General features: G+C 44.9%; 1 protein-coding gene across 2 annotated transcripts in view; it reads right to left on the reverse strand.

The window, feature by feature from the left end:
- EPM2A (EPM2A glucan phosphatase, laforin) overlaps positions 1-16,300 on the reverse strand; it is an 86,706-nt gene extending 70,406 nt beyond the window's left edge. Inside the window, exon 1 of one of the 2 annotated variants that reach the window (XM_077143389.1) lies at positions 15,926-16,300. In XM_077143389.1, the coding sequence (XP_076999504.1) occupies positions 15,926-16,214 (289 nt within the window). In that variant the 5' untranslated portion in view covers positions 16,215-16,300. Of the gene's footprint in view, positions 1-3,426; positions 3,525-15,925 lie in introns of those variants that run through there. The other variant, XM_077143390.1, reaches the window with a different exon arrangement.
- Between the last annotated feature and the right edge of the window lie 6,763 nt (positions 16,301-23,063).

Raw genomic sequence — 23,063 nt, forward strand, 5'->3', positions numbered from 1 at the left:
GAACTTTGTAATCATAAGGAAAATAAATCCTTTCCTTTGGTTCAAATTTTGTTTACATAATATTTTATTAAACTATGTAATGAAATGATAAACACATTTGGCATAAACAGGCCTGGAAACATGCGGCTCAACCAGTAGACAACTGGTCGCAAGTGTTGAGCGGGTTGAGTAACAGTCAAGACTGGTTTTAAAATTGAATGGAAAATATGGTTTATGTCACTAGCTGAATAAGAGAGTTTCTGCTGAAAAACTAACTTCGCATGGGGAAAGAATTAGTAAATGCATGTATCATGCTCAGCAGAATGTCTGGAACAGAAAAATACTAGCAACATTCTTTTAAAAGTAATGAAACACATACGACATTTCTGAAGCTCATCACCATTCTGTCTAGTATTTCAGCAGTACCCATGTTTCTGTGGGATCCTACACAATAAGAAGGCCATATCTCTTTAATCCACTTTCTGTAGACTCTCCCCAACCTAAAAAAAGCAATTACTTAATGGGTTTTTAACTAATGATAATTCAGAAAACCTCTCTTGGCTGGCCAAGAACAGAAATTGATGGAGCAGCTTAATAGAACTTTAATAAGTTAATAGAAATTTTGCAACAATGAAAATGTTCCATGTGGTCCAATACGGCAGCAAGTAGCCACATGAGGCCATTAGACCCTTGAAATATAGGCAGTGTTAAGGAGGAACTGAATTTTTAGTTTTATTAATTTTTATTAATTTAAACTGAAACATTCGCATGTAGCTATTCGCTAACAAATTGGACAGCACAACAGAGAGATAGAATTAGCACTGTATAGAAGGAAAAATACGACTTATGTTGCCACATGTAAATGCATGTTAAAGCTTTCCCATAACCTCCAAAAGTCATTTGCTTGGAGCCAGTAATCATTTTGGACAAATAAAAGGTGAAAATGTTCATTTCATTTAAAATAAAATGGGAAAAGAAGGTATGGGAAGAGGAACTTCATTTATCAAAAAACAGAACAGAGGAGCATTTCTAATGTCTCCCAAAGTGTACTTCGAACAGTCACATAGGATTTCCAAAGTTACCTTTTCAGTAAGTTGTTTGGCAAGATTAAATGAAGATCACTCTACCCAATAGTAACCAATCCTTCAGATCCAATTAATTCTGCAAATTTAAGTGCCTTATGGTACATGAAGACAAGAGATTAAAACCCAGCTCCGCCTCAGTGTGTGCCCTACCTCTCCCGTGGGGCACCAACTTCAAGAGCAAAATGAGAAACATAATGAAGCAACGAAGAGTTTGTGGCAGACACTTCGGGTGGAGGCCCAGCCATGCTTAGTTATTTCTGTAAGACTTGGGAAAGTTACTGACCTTTCTTGAGCTTCAATGTCCTCATCTGATTTATTGGGGAAATGAATATCTGCCTTGCAATTTTGTTGTGAGGACAAGGGATAATTTAGTTGAAAGGACCTAAGGAGTAATTGGCATATGGTAGACTCTTAAAAAGAGACCTTCACGTCTTTCTATTGTCATCCCATTCATTCAGAAAACGTGGAGCAGCGACCAAGCACCAACTACTACTGCAGGATAAGAAAGATGAGCAAAGCAGACAGAGCCCTGCAGCGGTGTCAGTGAAAAATGGCAGGGTAGGCAGCCCCAGGGGCCAGTCCCTCCAGAAAAGCATTGAAAAATGAAGCAAAAAATGTCAAAATCAACTTTGTCAGAACTTCGGAAAACAGTAAAAGGTTTACAGCAACCACGACAACACTGAATGCAGGAAAAGGCATTTAAAGTGGCAGAAGCACTTTGAAGTTTATTTGCCCTCGCTCCACCCCTCTCCCTGGCTCAGTGATGGTTCTAAAGATGGCAGCCTGCATTCCCAGTTGGGACACGGGTCCTTGGATCTAGAAAGGGCAGAGCATCCCTTGTCTACAAAGACTTGTATTTGTCTGTTCTAACCTGTCTGGGGGTTACCAGAAGGATTGGTACAATATACTTGTTTTTGTTTCATTTCACTGGGAAATCACTCAGGATGGAAAAGCAATGGGTGTACTCTGAACTAGTGTAAAGAATAACCATCGGCCGTGTGGGGTAAAAGATGACATTGAGGCATACAAGAAGAGCACTGACAGCCGGAGGAAGTTGTGGAGAGAGTTTCTTTGGGAAATTAGGGTATTCAAAGGCGCCCATGTGTACTGGGGAATTCAGAAAGCTGCAAGCATGCAGGTCAGGAGGCGTGGTCAAAAAGATCCAAGAAGAGTGCAAGTGTCCATCTCTGGCTAATCTCTTGGTTCAGTACAATCAGGAACTAAAGGCAAAGGCAGAGTTGTAAATGGCCTGGCTAAGGGTTGAAGGGGGGCCCCTGCACAGAGGCAGTCTGCAAAGATTGGGAGAGGATCTCCATTCCCTACCTTGCCTTCCTTTCCTTCCCTTTCTTCACCTCTTCTCTTTTCCAAAGAAACCTCTGTTGGATTTCTAACTGATGCAAGCTAAAGGAATAGAGACTTCAGAGACCCCACATTTAAAACAATATATACTTGAATTTAATAACACATTTTCTGGGGTACAAACTTCCACTCTGGAACCCAAGAGGACACGTTCCTCTCTGTGCAAAACACATTAATTTCATCACAATATCCCAAAGTCTTCAGTCACTTCAGTGACAATACGAAGTATAAAGTCTCAGCAAAATCAGTTTGGGTGTGGTTTCTCCTGGGACACAATTCCCCTCCATCTGTGGACCTGGAAAGCCTAGAAAACAAGCTATCCATTTAAAATATCCACTAGAGAGACAGGCATAGGATAAATATTCCCACTCCAGAGTGGAGAAATTAGAAGGAAAACAGGGGTCACAGCTCCCAAGCAATTCCAAAACGCTGCAGGAACTGTCCATTAGATTTCATCTATGGAATGAATTCCACCATCGTCACCTGTAGAATGATGTTCTGTGCTGCAGGCCTGATGGAGTGGCAACTCCATTCTTTGCAAGTGCTGGAAAGTGGCCTTGCTCTCCGCAAACACTGGGGTGAGAGTTCCACCCTCGTCAAGCATCAGCGTGGCAGCCAGACTCTCCGCAATTCCCAGGCTTAGGCTCAACCCTCTTTGGGCACTGGGGTGGCAGCACACAATTCCCAGGCATAGACTCAACCTCTCTGGGCACTGGGGTGGCAGCACACAACTCCCAGGCATAGGCTCAACCTCTCTGGGCACTGGGGTGGCAGCACGCAATTCCCAGGCATAGGCTCAACCCTCTTTGGGCACTGGGGTGGCAGCACACAACTCCCAGGGTTAGGCTCAACCTCTCTGGGCACTGGGGTGGCAGCACACAATTCCCAGGCATAGGCTCAACCTCTCTGGGCACTGGGAGCCTCGCTTGGCACTGGGGTGGCAGCACACATCCAGAACAACAGATGGAAGACCCACCCTCTCCAAGCTCCAGGGCAGACTCACCCTCTCCACACACACGAGTGGGCTGGCTCTCTTGACCCAAGATATCTTTGCACCAGACTTCAGCTTCTATGGTTCTGCCTTTGAAGAAATTTTCCTTCAATCTGTCCCTTTTAGTTCAGGCTTGTAGTGGTTCCATTTATACAGATCTTGCAAAAAAAAAACTTCTTGGTTTTGCATGCAACATACAGGAGTCCCAACCATCAGAAAAAAGTACTTTCCATAAATCCCTCCTGGAAAACTGCACTTCCAATCCTGACTTTCACTGAATCCATTTTGAGCTCAACCCTCACGTGGAGCCTAATTCTCTGGGGACTCATTTCTAGAAACTCAGAATTTTTCAAACCATCAATTTCTGGTTTCTTTGTGCCAAACAGAGTTCTGTTCTCAGCTTATTCTTTTCCTCTTGCATCTTACTATAAGCTGCAAGGAGAAGTCAGGCTGCACTTTCCACGCTTATCTTGGAAATCCCTTCAGCTACATATCCAAGCTCACCACCTTCAAATTCTGCCTTCCATCCACATCAGAACTCAATTTTTCCAAGTTCTCTGCCACTTTAAAATAAGGATTGACTTTCCTCCAGTTTCTAATGACACATTCATCATTCCCATCAAAGTCCTCATCAGAACTAACTTTAGTATCCATATTTCTTCAAAGAAATCTAGGCCTTTTCTATCAAGCACCTCACAATTCTTCCAGCCTTTACCCATTACTCAATTCCAGGTTATTTGGTACCACTCTTGGTACCAAAATCTGTTTTAGTTTCCAAGGCTGCTCAAAGCAAACACCATGAAATGCATCAGGTTAAACAATGCTCACAGTTTCGAGGCTGGGAAAATGTCACAATCAAGGCAATATCAAGGCAACACTTCCTTTCTGAAGGCCAGTGGCTGGTGGTCCTTGGCTCCTCTGCCCTAGGGCATTTGACAGCGTCTGCTGCTCTCCCTTCTCTTCCAGCTTCTTGCTTCCATGGCTTTCTCTCACTCATATCTGAATTCTTCCATTTATAAAGGGCTCTAGTAATAGGATTACATCCTATTGTGAATAAGGTGAGTCACAACTGAAGTAGCCCCATCAAAATGTCCTACTTATGATGGGTTCACATCCATAGGAGTGGACTAAATTTGAGAAATTGTTTTTCTGATGTACATACGGTTTCTCACCACAAACAACATATTCAAAAGATTATATACTGTGAAAAAGGGCAATTTATCCCATGAATGCAAGAGTGGCTCAACATTTTTTAAAAATCAACATTTTTATGTCAATATTTAAAAACTCAAAAGGGGACATGTGCTGGTTTAAGAGGATGTATGCCCCCTAGAAAAGCCATGTTTTAATCAAAATCTCATTTCACAAAGGTAGAATAATACTTATTCAATACTGTATGTTTGAGACTGTAATCAGATCATCTCCCCGGATGATGTAATTTAGTCAAGAGTGGTTGTTAAGCTGGATTAGGTGATGACATGTCTCCACCCATTTGGGCGGGTCTTGATTGGTTTATTGGAGTCCTATAAAAGAGGAAACACTTTGGAGAATAGGAGATTCAGAAAGAGCAGTATCACAAAGCAGAGAGTCCACCAGCCAGCAAACTTTGGAGATGAGGAGATTCAAAGAGAGCAGAGCAGAGTGATATAGCCATGAGAAGCAGAGTCCACCAGCCTTTGGAGATGGAGAAGCAAAATGCCTCCCGGGGAGCTTCATGAAACAGGAAGCCAGGAGAAGCTAGCAGATGACGCCATGTTCACCACGTGTTGCCCTTCCAGATGAGAGAGGAACCCTGACCGTGTTCACCATGTGCCTTTCCAGAAACAGGAAGCCAGGAGAGAAAGCTAGCAGATGATGCTGTGTTCGCCATGTGCCCTTCCAGATGAGAAAGGAACCCTGACTGTGTTCACCATGTGCCTTTTCACTTGAGAGAGAAACCCTGAACTTCATTGGCCTTCTTGAATCAAGGCATCTTTACCTGGAAGCTTTAGATTGGACATTTCTATAGACTTGCTTTAATTGGGACATTTTCTCAGCCTTAGAGTTGTAAATGAGCAACTTACTAAATTCCCCTTTTAAAAGCCGTTCTGTTTCTGGTATATTGCATCCTGGCAGCTAACAAATTACCACAGGACATAAAAGCATAGTCATCTCTATGCTTTGACTGACAAAAAGCTTTTAGGAAAATCCAACACCATTTCATGAAAAAATTACTCAAAAAACTAGGAACAGAAAGGAAGCAACTCAGTGGCGTAAGAGTTATCTGTGAAAAGTTATTATGAAAGCTCACATGATACTCGATGGTGAAAGACTGAAAGCTTTCCTCCTAAGGCCAGGGCAAAGCAAGGATACCTTCTTTCACCACTGCTATTCAACGTCGGACTGATGGATCAAGCCAGGGCATTTGGACAAGAAAAAGAAACAAAAGGCATCAAATTTGGAAAGGAAGAAGTAAAACTAACTCTATTAGCAGATGATAGGATCTTATATATTGAAAATCCCAAATAATACACAGCAAATAAATGAACTCAGCAAAGTTTCAGGGTACAAGATCAATGCACAAATTCTATTGTGTTTCTAAACACCAGCAGTGAGTAATCCAAAATGGAAATTAAGAAAATAATTCCATGTACAAAACTATCCAAAAGAATAAAATACCTAGGAATTAATTTAACCAAGAAGGTAAAAGAGATACACTGAAAACTGTAAAACATTGCTGAAAGAAATTACAGAGCCCTAAATAAATGGATAGACATTCCATGCTCATGGATTCAAAGGTTTAATATTTTCTTAAGAAGGCAATATTACCCAAAGTGACCCAGAGATTGCTATATGAATGAGGCAAAGATGTTCCTTGTGTGCTGGCCCTGGGTAATACTGACTTCTTCACAGCAGCCTGGGTCCATTAAAAAAAAAAAAAAGCTGTCCTCACCCCAGACTGCTAGCAGTTTAACTGAGACCTAGGAATTCACAAATAATTATGATCACTGAATCATGATGCTTTTCTTGCCTCCTTGTATATTGCAAAATAGCCACACACAAAAATACCCCAAATTCCTGAACTGTAACACAGCTGCCTGGATCTTCTATATTGATTTAATAATTATATAATCTTTATTTTGTGATTGTAAAACCCTTGCAGGTGGTGCAAGGGTGGTTCAGTGGTAGAATTCTCACTGGCCATGCAGGAGACACAGCTTCGATTCCTGGTCCATGCACTTCCCAAACAAAAAAGAAAACTTAGGCCTAAAATCTTGCAACTAGCCCTGCTTATAACCCCTTATTCTGTTTTACAACTTTAGAGTCTTATGATCACAAAGACTAAACCCTAAGTTTATTTAATGAAGGGCCTTCAGTCAGCCAAGAACTAACCCACCCAATTCCTAAACTATCCTACTAGACAAAGCTAACATGTCATCAGTCTGCACATGATCAATAATTAAATCATCTCTAACTTTGTCATCTCGGCCCACTGCACTCATTATCTTAAAACCTGCCCAACTTCTAATATTATAAACTATCGGATTTACTGTGCTTCAGGGAGACGGATTTTTAGGCTGATGGACCATCTTGGCTCCTGCTTCCCACGTTCTCTCTTTGAAACTCGGTGTCTCAGGAATTGGACATTTGAGCATATCCAGCAGAGAAACCCTCAGTATTGATTGGTAGCAGGGTAGCTTTAATAAGTGATCAGTTTACCTTCCCCTAGAACTTACTGCCCTTCCTGCCAGGAAAGGGACATCAGTAAAGAATAAACTGTTCTCAACTCCTAAGGAAATTTTTTTTAAACTGTGTTTTAGTTTGTTAAAGCTGCCAGAGTACAATACACCAGAAATGGAATGGCTTTTAAAAAGGGAGTTTATTAAGTTGTAAGCTTACAGTTCTAAAGTTGTGAAAAATGTCCAAATTAAGGCACCAGCAAAAGGTTATCTTCACCCAAGAAAGGCTGATGCCATCGGGAACACCTCTGTCAACTGGGAAGTCACGTGGCTGGCGTTTGCTGTGATCTTTGGCTTCTGGACACCTCTCTCAGCTGGGAAGGTACATGGCGACGTCTGCTAGCTTTCTCTCTTCCTTTCATAAGGCTTCCCTGGGGGTGTTTTCCTTCTAAATCTCCAAAGGTCTCTTGCTGTGTGGGCTCTGTTGGCTCTGAAGCTTTTTTCAAACTGGTTCCCCCTTAAAGGGCAACCCCACTTTGAAGGGGTAGAGGCACATCTCCATGGAAACACCTAATCAAAGGTTGCCACCACAACTGGGTGGGTCACATCTCCATGGAAACAACTTAATCAAAAAGATTCCACCCAGCAATATTGAAACAGGATTAAGGAACATGGCTTTTCGGGAGTACACAATAGTTTCAAACTGGCACAATCTGGCACCAAATTAAAACTCTAATGCATCCAATTGCTTTAAAAATAGCCCAAATAAGCAATGCATCCATTTATAATCACTTAGAGTTAACACGCTTTGCATACCCTACACCCAACATGTGCTCCGCCATAGACAAGATAAGCCTCTGCACTGATGAGACCCGCTGGTGCTCTCAGGCCCCAAGGCTGCCGCGCCAGCTACCTGTGGGGCGTCACCTGGGCACCTCGCAGCTGTCCACGCTCCTGCCCCCCCTGCCCCTGCCTCGCCCCTGTAGCTCCCTCCGCACTGCCTCCTACCTCAAACCTGTGAGTTGAGCCCCCAATAAATAGCTTGTGTTTTACTGCTGCCTTGTGGTCAAGCTGGGGTTTATTGCTACCAACTCTGAACTCTTGAATTTGAACTTCAAACACAGATGCAGAACAATCCCTATCAAAATCCCAATGGCCATTTTTGTAGAAACTGAAAAACCCATCCTCAAATTCATATGGAATTTCAAGGGGCTCAGAATGGCCAAACAGTCTTGGAAAAAAAGAACAATGCTGGAGTTCTCACCCGTTTGGGCTTCTGCAAAGCTACAGTAATTACAGCAGTGGAATGGAATAGAGAGACCAGAAATAAACCCGCACCTCAACTGGCATGCAGCCAGGACAACGCAATAGGGCAAAGAATAGTCTCTCCAAAAACATGGTGCTGTCAAGAAACCATCCAGAGGAGAAGGAACGAAGTTGGATCCCTACTTCATGCCATGCACAAAAACTAACACACACAAAAACTAACACACACAAAAACTGGGATCGAGGACTATTTAGATATAAGATCTAAGACCATAAAAATCTTAGACGAAAACACAAGAGAACGTCTTTGGATCTGGCAGTGGTTCTTAGATATGCCCCCAAAAGCTCAAGCCACAAAAGAAGAAATAAATTGACGTCCTCAAAATTAAAAACTTTTGTGCATCAAACATCCTAACATTAGAAAATTATATTCTGTTAAAATAATCAAATATAACTATATGTAATGCCACAAAAATTTATCCATAACATATTAAGCTTTAAAAAGCAAGATTTGGACCGGCTCCTCCACTACCAGCCTCGACAGCCTTGCCACCCTCACCTTTCCTCCTCCAGAACAGCTACTGGGGGAGTGGAGATAATACAGAGCAGCTCCCAGAGCCACGAGGGAGATCAAAGGGACGGTGTACCCCATCCTGCAACAGCTGAGTGTCTGGGAAAACTAGCTCCGGTGAGATCACCGAGGGGCACGGGCTTTCCTGGGTGGGACGGCAAGCGGCCGGAGTCCCTCCCTTCCACCTTCCCAGGCCAGCTGGCAGAATTAGACAGGCGGTCCCCTTAGGCCGCGGCGGCTGGCGCCCCCACCATGCGAGGCCCCCCGGACCAACTGAGAGAGTTGGGTCGGAAATCCCCAGACTGCGGAGAACAGTGACCGGGGGGTCCCTTCCAAACAAGTGACTCCCTGGTCCGGCTGGGAACAGTGCACTCTCCCGGGCTGCGACAGCTGGCGCCCTCCTGCCACGCTTGGCGCCCCGGGCCGACTAGCTAATTCGGCCGGACGCACTCCCGTGCTGCGGCGGCCGGCGACCCTGCCCGCGTTCGGAACCCCAGGCCGGCTGGCACTCTTCCAAGACGCTTCGGCTGCCGAACCTCCCCTACGGCGAGAATTTTCCAGAGTTAAAGGACCCACAGCAACTTTCACTGGTGGAACCCGTAGACAAACGTGTGCCACGAGCGCCACCTACTGGGCAGGATAAGAAAAACGGAACCCAGAGATTGCACAGAAAAATCTTTCAACCTGTGGGGTCCAACACCCAGGGAAATCTGACTAAATGCCCAGACGCCAGCAGAAGATAACAGATCACACTCAGAAAATTGAACATATGGCCCAGTCAAACGAAGAAACCAATAGTTCAAATGAGATACAGGAGCTGAAACAACTAATGCTGAATATACGAACAGAAATAGAAAACCTCTTCAAAAACGAAATCGATAAATTGAGGGAGGACATGAAGAAGACATGGGCTGAACATAAAGAAGAAATAGAAAAACTGAAAAAACAAATCACAGAACTTATGGAAGTGAAGGATAAAGTAGAAAAGATGGAAAAAACAATGGATACCTACAATGACAGATTTAAAGAGACAGAAGATAGAATTAGTGATTTGGAGGATAAAACATCTGAATTCCAAAAAGAAACAGAAACTATCCGGAAAAGAATGGAAAAATTTGAACAGGGTATCAGGGAATTCAAGGACAATGTGAACCGCACAAATATACGTGTTGTGGGTGTCCCAGAAGGAGAAGAGAAGGGAAAAGGAGGAGAAAAACTAATGGAACAAATTATCACTGAAAATTTCCCAACTCTTATGAAAGACCTAAAATTACAGATCCAAGAAGTGCAGCGCACCCCAAAGAGATTAGACACAAATAGGCGTTCCCCAAGACACTTACTAGTTAGAATGTCAGAGGTCAAAGAGAAAGAGAGGATCTTGAAAGCAGCGAGAGAGAAGCAATCCATCACATACAAGGGAAACCCAATAAGACTATGTGTAGATTTCTCAGCAGAAACCATGGAAGCTAGAAGACAGTGGGATGATATATTTAAGTTACTAAAAGAGAAAAACTGCCAGCCAAGACTCCTATATCCAGCAAAATTGTCTTTCAAAAATGAGGGAGAAATTAAAACATTCTCAGACAAACAGTCACTGAGAGAATGTGTGACCAAGAGACCAGCTCTGCAAGAAATACTAAAGGGAGCACTAGAGTCAGATACAAAAAGACAGAAGAGAGAGGCATGGAGAAAAGTGTAGAAAGAAGGAAAGTCAGATATGATATATATATATAATACAAAAGGCAAAATGATAGAGGAAAATATTATCCAAACAGTAATAACTCTAAATGTTAATGGACTGAATTCCCCAATCAAAAGACATAGACTGGCAGAATGGATTAAAAAACAGGATCCTTCTATATGCTGTCTACAGGAAACACATCTTAGACCCAAAGATAAATATAGGTTGAAAGTGAAAAGTTGGGAAAAGATATTTCATGCAAATAACAACCAGAAAAGAGCAGGAGTGGCTATACTAATATCCAACAAATTGGACTTCAAATGTAAAACATAAAAGAGACAAAGAAGGACACTATATACTATTAAAAGGAACAATTAAGCAAGAGGACATAACAATCATAAATATTTACACACCGAACCAGAATGCCCCAAAATACGTGACGAATACACTGCAAACACTGAAAAGGAAAATAGACACATATACCATAATAGTTGGAGACTTCAATTCACCACTCTCATCAATGGACAGAACATCTAGACAGAGGATCAATAAAGAAATAGAGAACCTGAATATTACTATAAATGAGCTTGACTTAACAGACATTTATAGGACATTACATCCCACAACAGCAGGATACACCTTTTTTTCAAGTGCTCATGGATCATTCTCAAAGATAGACCATATGCTGGGTCACAAAGCAAGTCTTAACAAATTTAAAAAGATTGAAATCATACACAACACTTTCTTGGATCATAAAGGAATGAAGTTGGAAATCAATCATAGGCGGAGTGCCAGAAAATTCATAAATACATGGAGGCTCAACAACACACTCTTAAACAACAAGTGGGTCAAAGAAGAAATTGCAAGAGAAATTAGTAAATACCTAGAGGCAAATGAAAATGAAGACACAACATATCAAAACTTATGGGACGCAGCAAAGGCAGTGCTAAGAGGAAAATTTATTGCCCTAAATGCCTTTATCAGAAAAGAAGAAAAGGCAAAAATGCAGGAATTAACTGTCCACTTGGAAGAACTGGGGAAAGAACAGCAAACTAATCCCAAAGCAAACAAAAGGAAAGAAATAACAAAGATTAGAGCAGAAATAAATGAAATTGAAAACATGAACAATAGAGAAAATCAATAAGACCAGAAGTTGGTTCTATGAGAAAATCAACAAGATTGATGGGCCCTTAGCAAGATTGACAAAAAGAAGAAGAGAGAGGATGCAAATAAATAAGATTAGAAATGAAAGAGGAGACATAACTACTGACCTCACAGAAATAAAGGAGGTAATAACAGGATACTATGAACAACTTTACGCTAATAAATACAACAATTTAGAAGAAATGGACAGGTTCCTGGAAAGACATGAACAACCAACTTTGACTCAAGAAGAAATAGACGACCTCAACAAACCAATCACAAGTAAAGAGATTGAATTAGTTATTCAAAAGCTCCCTAAAAAGAAAAGTCCAGGACCAGATGGCTTCACATGTGAATTCTATCAAACATTCCAGAAAGAATTAGTACCAACTCTCCTCAAACTCTTCAACATAATCGAAGTGGAGGGAAAACTACCTAATTCATTCTATGAAGCCAACATCACCCTCATACCAAAACCAGGCAAAGATATTACAAAAAAAGAAAACTACAGACCAATCTCTCTAATGAATACAAATGCAAAAATCCTCAATAAAATTCTAGCAAATCGTATCCAACAACACATTAAAAGAATTATACATCATGACCAAGTAGGATTCATCCCAGGTATGCAAGAATGGTTCAACGTAAGAAAATCAATTAATGTAATACACCATATCAACAAATCAAAGCAGAAAAATCACATGATCATCTCAATTGATGCAGAGAAGGCATTTGACAAGATTCAACATCCTTTCCTGTTGCAAACACTTCAAAAGATAGGAAATACAAGGGAAACTTCCTTAAAATGATAGAGGGAATATATGAAAAACCCACAGCTAATATCATCCTCAATGGGGAAAAATTAAAAACTTTCCCCCTAAGATCAGGAACAAGACAAGGATGTCCACTATCACCACTATTATTCAACATTGTGTTGGAAGTTCTAGCCAGAGCAATTAGGCAAGAAAAAGAAATACAAGGCATCAAAATTGGAAAGGAAGAAGTAAAACTATCACTGTTTGCAGACGATGATACTATACGTAGAAAACCCAGAAAAATCCACAACAAAATTACTAGAGCTAATAAATGAGTACAGCAAAGTAGCAGGCTACAAGATCAACATTCAAAAATCTGTAGCTTTTCTATACACTAGTAATGAACAAGCTGAGGCGGAAATCAAGAAACGAATCCCATTTACAATCGCAACTAAAAGAATAAAATACCTAGGAATAAATTTAACCAAAGAGACAAAAAACCTACATAAAGAAAACTACAAAAAACTGCTAAAAGAAATCACAGAAGACCTAAATAGATGGAAGGGCATACCGTGTTCATGGATTGGAAGACTAAATATAATTAAGATGTCAATCCTACCTAAACTCATCTACAGATTCAATGCAATACCAATCAAAATCCCAACAACTTATTTTTCAGAATTAGAAAAACCAATAAGCAAATTTATCTGGAAGGGCAGGTTGCCCCGAATTGCTAAAAACATCTTGAGGAAAAAAAACGAAGCTGGAGGTCTAGCGATGCCGGACTTTAAGGCATATTATGAAGCCACAGTGGTCAAAACAGCATGGTATTGGCATAAAGATAGATATATCGACCAATGGAATCGAATAGAGTGCTCAGATATAGACCCTCTCATCTATGGACATTTGATCTTTGATAAGGCAGTCAAGCCAACTCACCTGGGACAGAACAGTCTCTTCAATAAATGGTGCCTAGAGAACTGGATATCCATATGCAAAAGAATGAAAGAAGACCCATATCTCACACCTTATACAAAAATTAACTCAAAATGGATCAAAGATCTAAACATTAGGTCTAAGACCATAAAACAGTTAGAGGAAAATGTAGGGAGATATCTTACGAATCTTACAACTGGAGGTGGTTTTATGGACCTTAAACCTAAAGCAAGAGCACTGAAGAAATAAATAAATAAATGGGAGCTCCTCAAAATTAAACACTTTTGTGCATCAAAGAACTTCATCAAGAAAGTAGAAAGACAGCCTACACAATGGGAGACAATATTTGGAAACGACATATCAGATAAAGGTCTAGTATCCAGAATTTATAAAGAGATTGTTCAACTCAACAACAAAAAGACAGCCAACCCAATTACAAAATGGGAAAAAGACTTGAACAGACACCTACCAGAAGAGGAAATACGGATGGCCAAGAGGCACATGAAGAGATGCTCAATGTCCCTGGCCATTAGAGAAATGCAAATCAAAACCACAATGAGATATCATCTCACACCCACCAGAATGGCCATTATCAACAAAACAGAAAATGACAAGTGCTGGAGAGGATGCGGAGAAAGAGGCACACTTATCCACTGTTGGTGGGAATGTCAAAGGGTGCAACCACTGTGGAAGGCAGTTTGGCGGTTCCTCAAAAAGCTGAATATAGAATTGCCATACCACCCAGCAATACCATTGCTAGGTATCTACTCAAAGGACTTAAGGGCAAAGACACAAACGGACATTTGTACACCAATGTTTATAGCAGCGTTATTTACAATTGCAAAGAGATGGAAACAGCCAAAATGTCCATCAACAGAAGAATGGCTAAACAAACTGTGGTATATACATACGATGGAATATTATGCAGCTTTAAGACAAGATAAACTTATGAACCATGTAATAACATGGATGGACCTAGAGAATATTATGCTGAGTGAGTCCAGCCAAAAACTAAAGGACAAATACTGTATGGTCCCACTGATGTGAACGGACATTCGAGAATAAACTTGGAATATGTCATTGGTAACAGAGTCCAGCAGGAGTTAGAAACAGGGTAAGACAATGGGTAATTGAAGCTGAAGGGATACAGACTGTGCAACAGGACTAGATACAAAAACTCAAAAATGGACAGCACAATAATACCTAATTGTAAAGTAATCATGTTAAAACACTGAATGAAGCTGCATCGGAGCTATAGGGTTTTTTTTGTTTTTGTTTGCTTGTTTGTTTGTTGTTGTTGTTTTTTTACTATTATTACTACTTTTATTTCTTTTTTCTATATTAACATTTTATATCTTTTTCTGTTGTGTTGCTAGTTCCTCTAAACTGATGCAAATGTACTAAGAAACGATGATCATGCATCTATGTGATGATGTTAAGAATTACTGAGTGCATATGTAGAACGGTATGATTTCTAAATGTTGTGTTAATTTCTTTTTTTTTTCTTTCCGTTAATAAAAAAATAAAATAAAATAAATAAAAAATAAAAAAGCAAGATTTGTATATATATATATATATATATAAATGATACAATTTTTGTAAACACGTGCACACATAGATTTGTGTAATATTGAAGAGACACTATGTTTTTACCGTGCATATTTCTGTATTTGATTGTTTTTGTAAACATCGTGTATTGTTTTTACATTTTTAAAAATCAGGACATATTTCGATTGTCATATATCCAGGATGAAAAACAGCGTTCCCAGAAAGGAAAGGTTCTTAATATCGTTCCATTACTTCACTCTAAAAATCTTCGGGGGAAAACTCACAGAGCTCTACAGTGAGTAACTTGCTGCAGTTCAGCCATTCACTGGTTGGATCACGTTCCCATGGCACGAGCGTCGCACGCTGAGGATCCCCCAAAGCGCGCACGTAAACGATTCGGGCCGAGCTGAACCGACCCCCCGGGAAACGGCGCGGGCCTGGCTCAGGGCTCTCGGGGGGCGCAATGCTCGGGGCGTGGGACCAGGGAACGCAACCGTGGCGCCCGCGACGGGCGTCCGCGGCGCGGGGCCCCGGCAGCGCGGGGGGCGGGGAGCGTGGGGGGGGGCGCGAGGCAGGGACAGCGCGGGGGCGGGGGAGTGCGGGGGGCGGGGGGCGGGGGGCGGGCAGCGCAGGAGCGGGGAGGGCGGGGGGGGGGCGCGAGGCCGGGACAGCGCGGGGGCGGGGAGGGCGGGGGAGCGCGGGGGGCGGGCAGCGCAGGAGCGGGGAGGGCGGGGTGGGGCGCGAGGCCGGCACATCGCGGGGGCGGGGGAGCGCGGGGGGCGGAGGCCGGTGCAGCGCGGGGACCCGGCCGCGCGGGGTGCGGGGGAGCGCGGGGGGGTGGGGGGCGCGAGGCCGGGACAGCGCGGGGGCGGGGCAGCGCGGGCAGGACACACGCTTTCCCGGGGACGCGCGCAGGAGGCCGGGGTCGCGCTGCGGGGTGGCGGCCGCGTACCTTCCCAGCAGAAGTCCCCGCCCGGCTCCCTGCGCAGGAACTTGTACCAGAACGTGTCCACGCGGCCCGGCTCCGCCCCATCCCGCGCCGCCTCCTCGGGCGCCAGGTCCACGTCGCCGACCCATAGGCCGGGCTCGCACAGCGTCCGGGTCCCGGTCCCCACGGGCCCCAGGCGCACGGCCCTGCGCGGCTCCCAGTGCCCCAGCTCGGGCCGCGACCCTGCCACCAGCAGCTCGGGCTGGGCCCCGGACCCCGCGGGCGGCACCACCACCGCGAACCGGAACCGCATGGCGGCGGCTCCCGGGTCCCTGCCCCGAATCCCCTGCCCCGGGTCCCCGCGGTGGCGGGCGCGGCGACTGGACGGTGGCGCGGGGGCCACGTGCGGCCCTGCGGCCTAGATGGCGGTGTCACGCGGCCGAGGGAGAGGGAGGAGCCCCGACCTCCTGGTCACCTTCCCAGGACACCGCCGGAGCCCAGGAGGCTCCCAGGGCCCAAGGAGTGGCCTGAGCTCTGCTTCCTCCGTGAAGGTCCCTGGGCGCGTCTCGGAGCCCCCCAGCCTCAGTCACTGTCCTCCCGGGCGGGCGGACGGCGGGGTCCGCATCTGAAAAGGGGGTCATAAAAGAAGGAAGCCCGGAAGCCTGTGGGGGTGGAAGACGGCTCGGGATGAGGCGAAAACAGGAATATGTTCCCTGGCCTTGTTCAGTGGGATGCTGGAAACACGCCTTTACTGTCTCTTAAAAATATTTTATTTTTAGACTCTGTAAAATTAGCTTGGAGTAAATCCTTTCGAATCCTTTCTAAGGTTAAAAAAAACTATAATTCTATTATACGAATAAAATACGAATTTTTCAGCATTTTTAAAAATGGCATAAAAACAAAACCTGCTTGGTTAAAATTTGCTTTCAATAAAAGTTGACCCTATTTTTTTTCACTTAAAATATTTTTACAGTGAGAAACATAAATTTATAGCTATTTGATGAAAATAATATCTACACTAAGGGGGGATTTCAGTTTGTCATTCTATAAGATAAACAAGGGCCCTGTTTGTGTATTTGTGGCTTTATGATCCTGTAATAAAATATCCCCATGTTCCCAGATTTGTATATCCGCCAACACTTCAATTCCAAGTCTCTTATGTGAGCTAAAGAAACATTTTTCCAAAATTTGAAAGATTGTGAATAGTGGGGGGCGGAGGGGGGAGCCTAAATATCAAGGATTCAGAATTAAAAAGAATCAGAAAGAAGTATAAAAATGTAAAGCACATAAACTCAGTTGATCTATGGCTCAATTAGTAAACTAGAAATACACGTCACCCTTAAATATTGATATTCCACTCAAAGTTTTGTTGGTTGCTAAGCTCAAGAATAAACACCACGGAAAATGCGAAGAGAGCAAGGCTGGCCAAGGACCGCTAACTTCGTAGCAAAGCAGACGTTAAATCACCGTGGCATTTGAGTCAGTTTATTCAACACAGCTGTCTTACAAAACATTCTTAGAGTGATTTTAGGAAATTAAGTCTGGCCAGGCAGAGGACCATTTGTCCACAGTGGAATTCGGATTCGCAGTGAAGCTTCTCCTTTCTCCAGGACCCTGGGAGCTCGGGATCCAGGACTTTCTCCTGTTCTGTACAGCCGAAGGGCGTCCTTCCCCCCCCCCAGCTGGTTCCCACCAGCTCTCCCAGCGCGGGCCGTGCCCACCCCCTAGATGAGACAGTAACAGAAAAGAAAACAATTTGCTCAACTGATGTTTCCTGTGCTCCTCTCTCCCAGGAAGTTGCTGAGCGGTTTTGGCAGTTGGAAGGAGTACCTCTTAAAGCCCCAGCACAAAATAAGTGAAAGCTTACTTTATGGCATGAATGTAAATATGGGATGGATTTGACAGCCATACCATGTAAAATGCAATCAGCAAGGAGAGCAATGCCAGAAGATCCATTACAGGACATACTGCAAAGCCTCCTCACACTTTGCAAATACTTCGATTTGGGGGCTGTAATAATCCGGACTGACACTGTGCATTGAGCCCCTGCTATTGCCCTGCGCGTGGTTTCCATACTCGCATTATCCCATTTAACCCTCCCACGTGTCCCCATTTATTTTATTTATTTATTTATTTTAGCATGGGCAAGCACTGGGAATCGAACCCGGGTCTCCAGCATGGCAGGTGAGAACTCTGCCACTGAGCCACTTTTGCACCGCCCCATGTCCCCATTTTTATATGTGAGGACACTGGGGCACAGGCAGGTTCAGCAGCAGCGTGCCGCAAGGAAGGGGCAGAGCAGGGGGTGGGGCACTCACTGGGTTTATGGCTGGAGATGGGTTTATGGTTGAGTCCTGATGAGGAAAATCCCTTATGGAGTGCATTTCAATACTGTCATATTTAAATGTGCTATCATCCATTATTCTTAATAGAAAACAACTTCCTGCCATGTTTACCCCATAACTGACTCCCTCAGGAATGGTGGATGAATGATTGCCCGTGGCAGTGTAAGCCCCCCGCTGCGTGGTGAAGACATCCCACCCCGGGGTTCAGACCTGGGTAGACCTCAGGCCCCAGAAAATGGTCTTTCTTTCTTTTTTGGGGGCGGGGGGCCCGTGTGCATGAATCTTGTTGGCAAAGGAAATGAAGACTTGAGAAGCTAAGGTGAAGAATTTTATCAGTTATTAAGCTAGTGTCTTATTCCAAGCTCCTTTTCCTTCTTTTTACATTTTGAAGAATGGTGGTATTTATTAAAAGGGCTTACTGATGAAATCCATTTCAGTTCAGATTGTTGCTAATATGGAGACAAGCTGAATTTAGAGCAAGAATCAGCCAATAGGATAACCTACTTCTGATAATTTTTAAAGACCTAACAAATTTGTCATCATTGAAATTTCATTTATGTACTCCTATCTTGTATTTAACGTTAAAACTTCTTAAAGAATGGGTGATAAATTCAAATTTAGAGTTTCAGAATCCAATTCAAATTTAAATTCTTTAAAAAACCCCTCAGTGAAAGCCATTACTTGGATATTGGGTAATTTATGTTTTCTGAACCAATCTTTCACCAGTCAGTGAATTACTGTAGATCTTTATATTTTGTATGTATATACACACTTACTGATGTAAACCACATTTCATCCAAATAATTCAGGAGGCATTATAAATATCATTTTATTACTCCTCAGAACATACCTAAAAATTGGGTGTGTCATCTATACTATTTCCAATTTTTCAGCTTAAAATAAAACAGCACTTGCACAGTGAATCTGCATACAGCCTAGAGATGTCCATACTGTAACTAACTTTTCCCTGGACTGGAAAATTCAAGTAGGTTAGACTACTTAAAACCCCTTCGGGGAGCTGCAGCAATCAAAGGACGGAGCTGGTGCAGATCTATCTAGAGATCCCAGGACTATTTTAACCCCCTCTTTGATGCACATAAGAATCTCCGGAGATTCTAGCAGTCTCTGCATCTTCAGGACATCAATCCCCGCCCCCCATTCCTGCCACTTCCAGATAGGCAGGAGTTCATTTCATTTATATTATAAAATGCATTTTAAATGTCCCAGGGGTAAAGCCCCACCTCCATCTCCCCCTCACGTGGGGAGAGCAGCCCAGCCCCTCCCTCAGCAGAGGAGGGTGCCGGCAGGTCCTTCCGGCCTGGAGGTGCCAGACCAGGAGCTAAATCACATTTCCAGGTAAGGGCGGGTGACCCCGGGGTGGCACAGTACGCAGCTTCCTCCAAACGTAAAGCCCGGCCCAGCTACTTGAAGGACAGGCTAGTTAATTAACAGCTTTCTCAAAAAGGGGCACAGGCTTGACACCTCAACCCCGGGAGGAAAAGGGTGGTGGTTGGAAGGGATGAGGAGACTCTCCCTGGGGGCTTTCACAGAACCCGAGAGAAAGGAAGGTGAGCTGACAGCAGGGCTGCTTCCTTTACCCCAGTGGAGACTGCAGGGAGGTGGACGGCAGGCAAGAGGGACCCTGTCGGGGACTTCGAAGAACACTCTGTAATTCACCCTCTGCTTGTAAGAACCACAGAATGTGACGCATAGAAACGTTGTTTTAAGGATCTAGGTGTGAGGAGAGAGCCCTGAGAACCATGAGAGCCCACAGAGCCAGAGACCTTTGGAGATGAAGGAGGAAAGCACCCCCAGCAGCTTCATGAAATGAGGAGCCTGGAGAGAGAGCCAGCAGACGTCGCCGCGTTCTCCATGTGCCTTTCCAGCTGAGAGACCCTGAGCGTCATCCGCCTTCTGAGTGAAGGGAGCCTCTGGTCGGCGCCTTAATTTGGACATTTTCATGGCCGTAGAACAGTAAACTTGGAACTTAATAACTTCCTCCTTTTAAAAGCCAAAAAACAAACGAATCTACATGCAAACTGAGATGGGAAGAGGGGACAGGCAGAGGTTAGCTTGAAAATATTCCTGGCTCCGCCTGTCAGCTGGGCAGAGGAAGGTCAGGGCTGGTGGGTGGGTGGGGGGGAGCTGGGGGAGGGGTGGGGGAGGGGCGGGTGCCTATTGCCCCAGCAGGACGCAGGGGCCAGGCCAGGGGCCGCGGGCATCTGTGCCGCAGGCCCAGGTGTAAAGAGCAGAACGAACCACATCCGCACTTCCGCTGTGTCAGAATATAATTTTCAAAAATATTTAAAATGTGACTTTGATGTGAAGTAACGCGGGATCCAGCAGGAGGGTGAATCCGGTTCACAGTGGATTCATAGCACGGACCTGCCGCCATGGGGCTGAAGGAGAGCCCTGGGGTTAGACGGGATGGGGGTGCGTGCTGGGCGGCAGAGCTGAAAGCTGTCGGTCTGTCTTTCCTTCCGGACCCAGATCCTGCGCGTCCGCGTGTCGGGGCGGCAGTGGGGCTCGTGGCGGGGAGGACAGTGGTCCCCACGCAGGACCCGCGAGCCGCGGTTTCCCTGGACTCCGTGGCTGTGGCGTGGCTTTTCTCGCGGCCCGTGCGGTCTCCCTCCCGGTCCCACGCGAGAAAAACCCGCGTGGGCTGCAGCCCTGCCGGCTAGGCCTCACCTGGAAGCATCTCCAAGGCGCCTGCTGCACGTGGGCTCTCACCCCGGGGGGCAGGACCGGAACTGCTCCTGGCGGGGACAGAGTCCAGTCCCAGCCATTTGCACCTTTAACAGATGAATAGCTACAAAATTCAGTGCCTGGCCTAATCAATATAAATAGTGAGATAACGGGGCGAAGAGCTCAGAGAGCAGGAGGATCTCCCTGTGGCCCCTCGGACGCGCCCCAGCTCGACGGGAGAGGACGCGGGTCCTCCCCTGAGTGCCCGGCTTCGGCCCCATTCCCCACCGAGACGGCGAACCTGGGAGCTTCCCTCCGGCCGTGGGCTCGGCCCGGCCGGCGGCCTCGCGCACCCCACTCGGTCCCCGCGGCCCCCCTCGGTCCCCCCTCCCCTCCTTCGGTCCCCGCCCCCTTGACCCCGCCCCTCCCGCCCCTCCCTCGGCCCCGCCCCTCCTCGGTGCTCGCGGCGCCCGGGGCTGTGTGCCCGGGCAGGGTCTGGCCGTGCACTGGCGCTCGGGCTCCGAGGCGTGGACCCGCAGAGCGTGCGCGGGGCGTGCGGGCAGCCCCCAGCTGGGAAGCTCAGGCCCTGGCCAGAGGGCGGCTCGGGGGCCTCCGTGCGCGCGGAGACCTGCTGCGGGGAGCAGAGACTCAGCCACCCGCTTCCGCCGGAACTGCCGCACCCCCGCGCTGGACACGCGCCAGGCGGTCAGCTGGCCCGAGCGGCCGCCGCATGGAGGGGAGCCCGCTCTGCGTAGTGGACGGCGGTGGCTGGACCCGCAGCCCGCGCCGACCCGGACGCTGGCCCGGACGCTGTGCCCTTGGGCAGCTACCGCCAGCGGCTCCGCCCCCCGGCCGGGAATCCCCCGATGTCACAGCCCTTCTGGAGCTCGGAACCGGACGGACAGTGACCAGGGAGCAGAGTTCCCGCCGCCGCCTTCCTGTGGGGGAACCATCCTCCTAACCTGACTTGCACATTTTACTTAAATGCGCCTTGCGTTTCTCTATAGTCTGCTTAGCTGCAAAATTACAAGTTTTTAATGATGCTACCGTTTCTTTCCCCGAGTTCATCGTTCTGCTTGGAACGATTTTAATTTATCCTGAGCGGTTTTATTTGGTCCCCTACCTGGCTGCAGATTCTGCTAGATTTTTCAGAAGCCCGATTTAATTCCTCTGACTCTTTTGCCCAATTTCATCTTTTTAAAAGTCTAGGTGGCAAAAAAAAAAAAAAAAAAAAAGTCTAGGTGGATTCTTGCCTTCCTGAGAGTTCAGAATTTTGATATTTTTATAAATATATTTGAGAAATATGCATAAAATAAAGGTCGGAATCTTAAGAACTAAGCTTTCCTTCTAGGCAGCATCTGGGTGGCTGTGAGTCAGTAGAGAGAAGGGGAGGTGAGGTCACAGGAAGCCCTTTAGCTCTGGTCCCCAAATAAGGGCTCTTGTCCATCACTTTGGAGAAAGCACAGACCTACTTCTATGTGTTTAACTACAATGGGGAACACATGTGCAAGCCAGACAATGGGATTCTAATTTTTCTTTAAAGTAATATGTCTTCCCATGTGAAAACATTTAGAGCTAATAGAGTTCAACACAGTTGCAGCATACAAAATCAATATACAAACATCAGTTGTATTTCCCAAAACTAGTGATAAACAATCTAAAATAATATTAAGGAAAATTTCTATTTTAATAGATCAAAAATAATAAAATAATGAAGAACAAATTTTAACCAAAGAAGTGCCAGACTTGTAAACTGCAAACTACAAAGCATGTTGAAAGAAACTGAATTAGAACTAAATAAATACATAAATAATCCTATGTTCAAGGATTGGGAAACAATATGGTTAAGATAGCATTTCTTCCGAAACTGACCTACAGACTCAAGGCAATCTTCACCAAATTTTCAGCTGCCATGTGTTCAGAAATGGACAAGCTGATTGTAAAATTCATATGGAAATACAAGGTACCCAACCCAGCACGGCCAAAATAATCTTAAAAGAAGAACAAAGTTGAAGTACTGAAATGTCCCTATTTCAAAAATTCCTACAAAGCTACAGTAATCAAAGCTGTAGTACTGGCACAAGGATAGATATATAGATTAATGGACTAGAATTGAGAGTAAAGAAATAAAC

The sequence above is a fragment of the Tamandua tetradactyla genome, chromosome 25 (assembly GCF_023851605.1).
Source record: "Tamandua tetradactyla isolate mTamTet1 chromosome 25, mTamTet1.pri, whole genome shotgun sequence".
Lineage (NCBI taxonomy): Eukaryota > Metazoa > Chordata > Mammalia > Pilosa > Myrmecophagidae > Tamandua > Tamandua tetradactyla.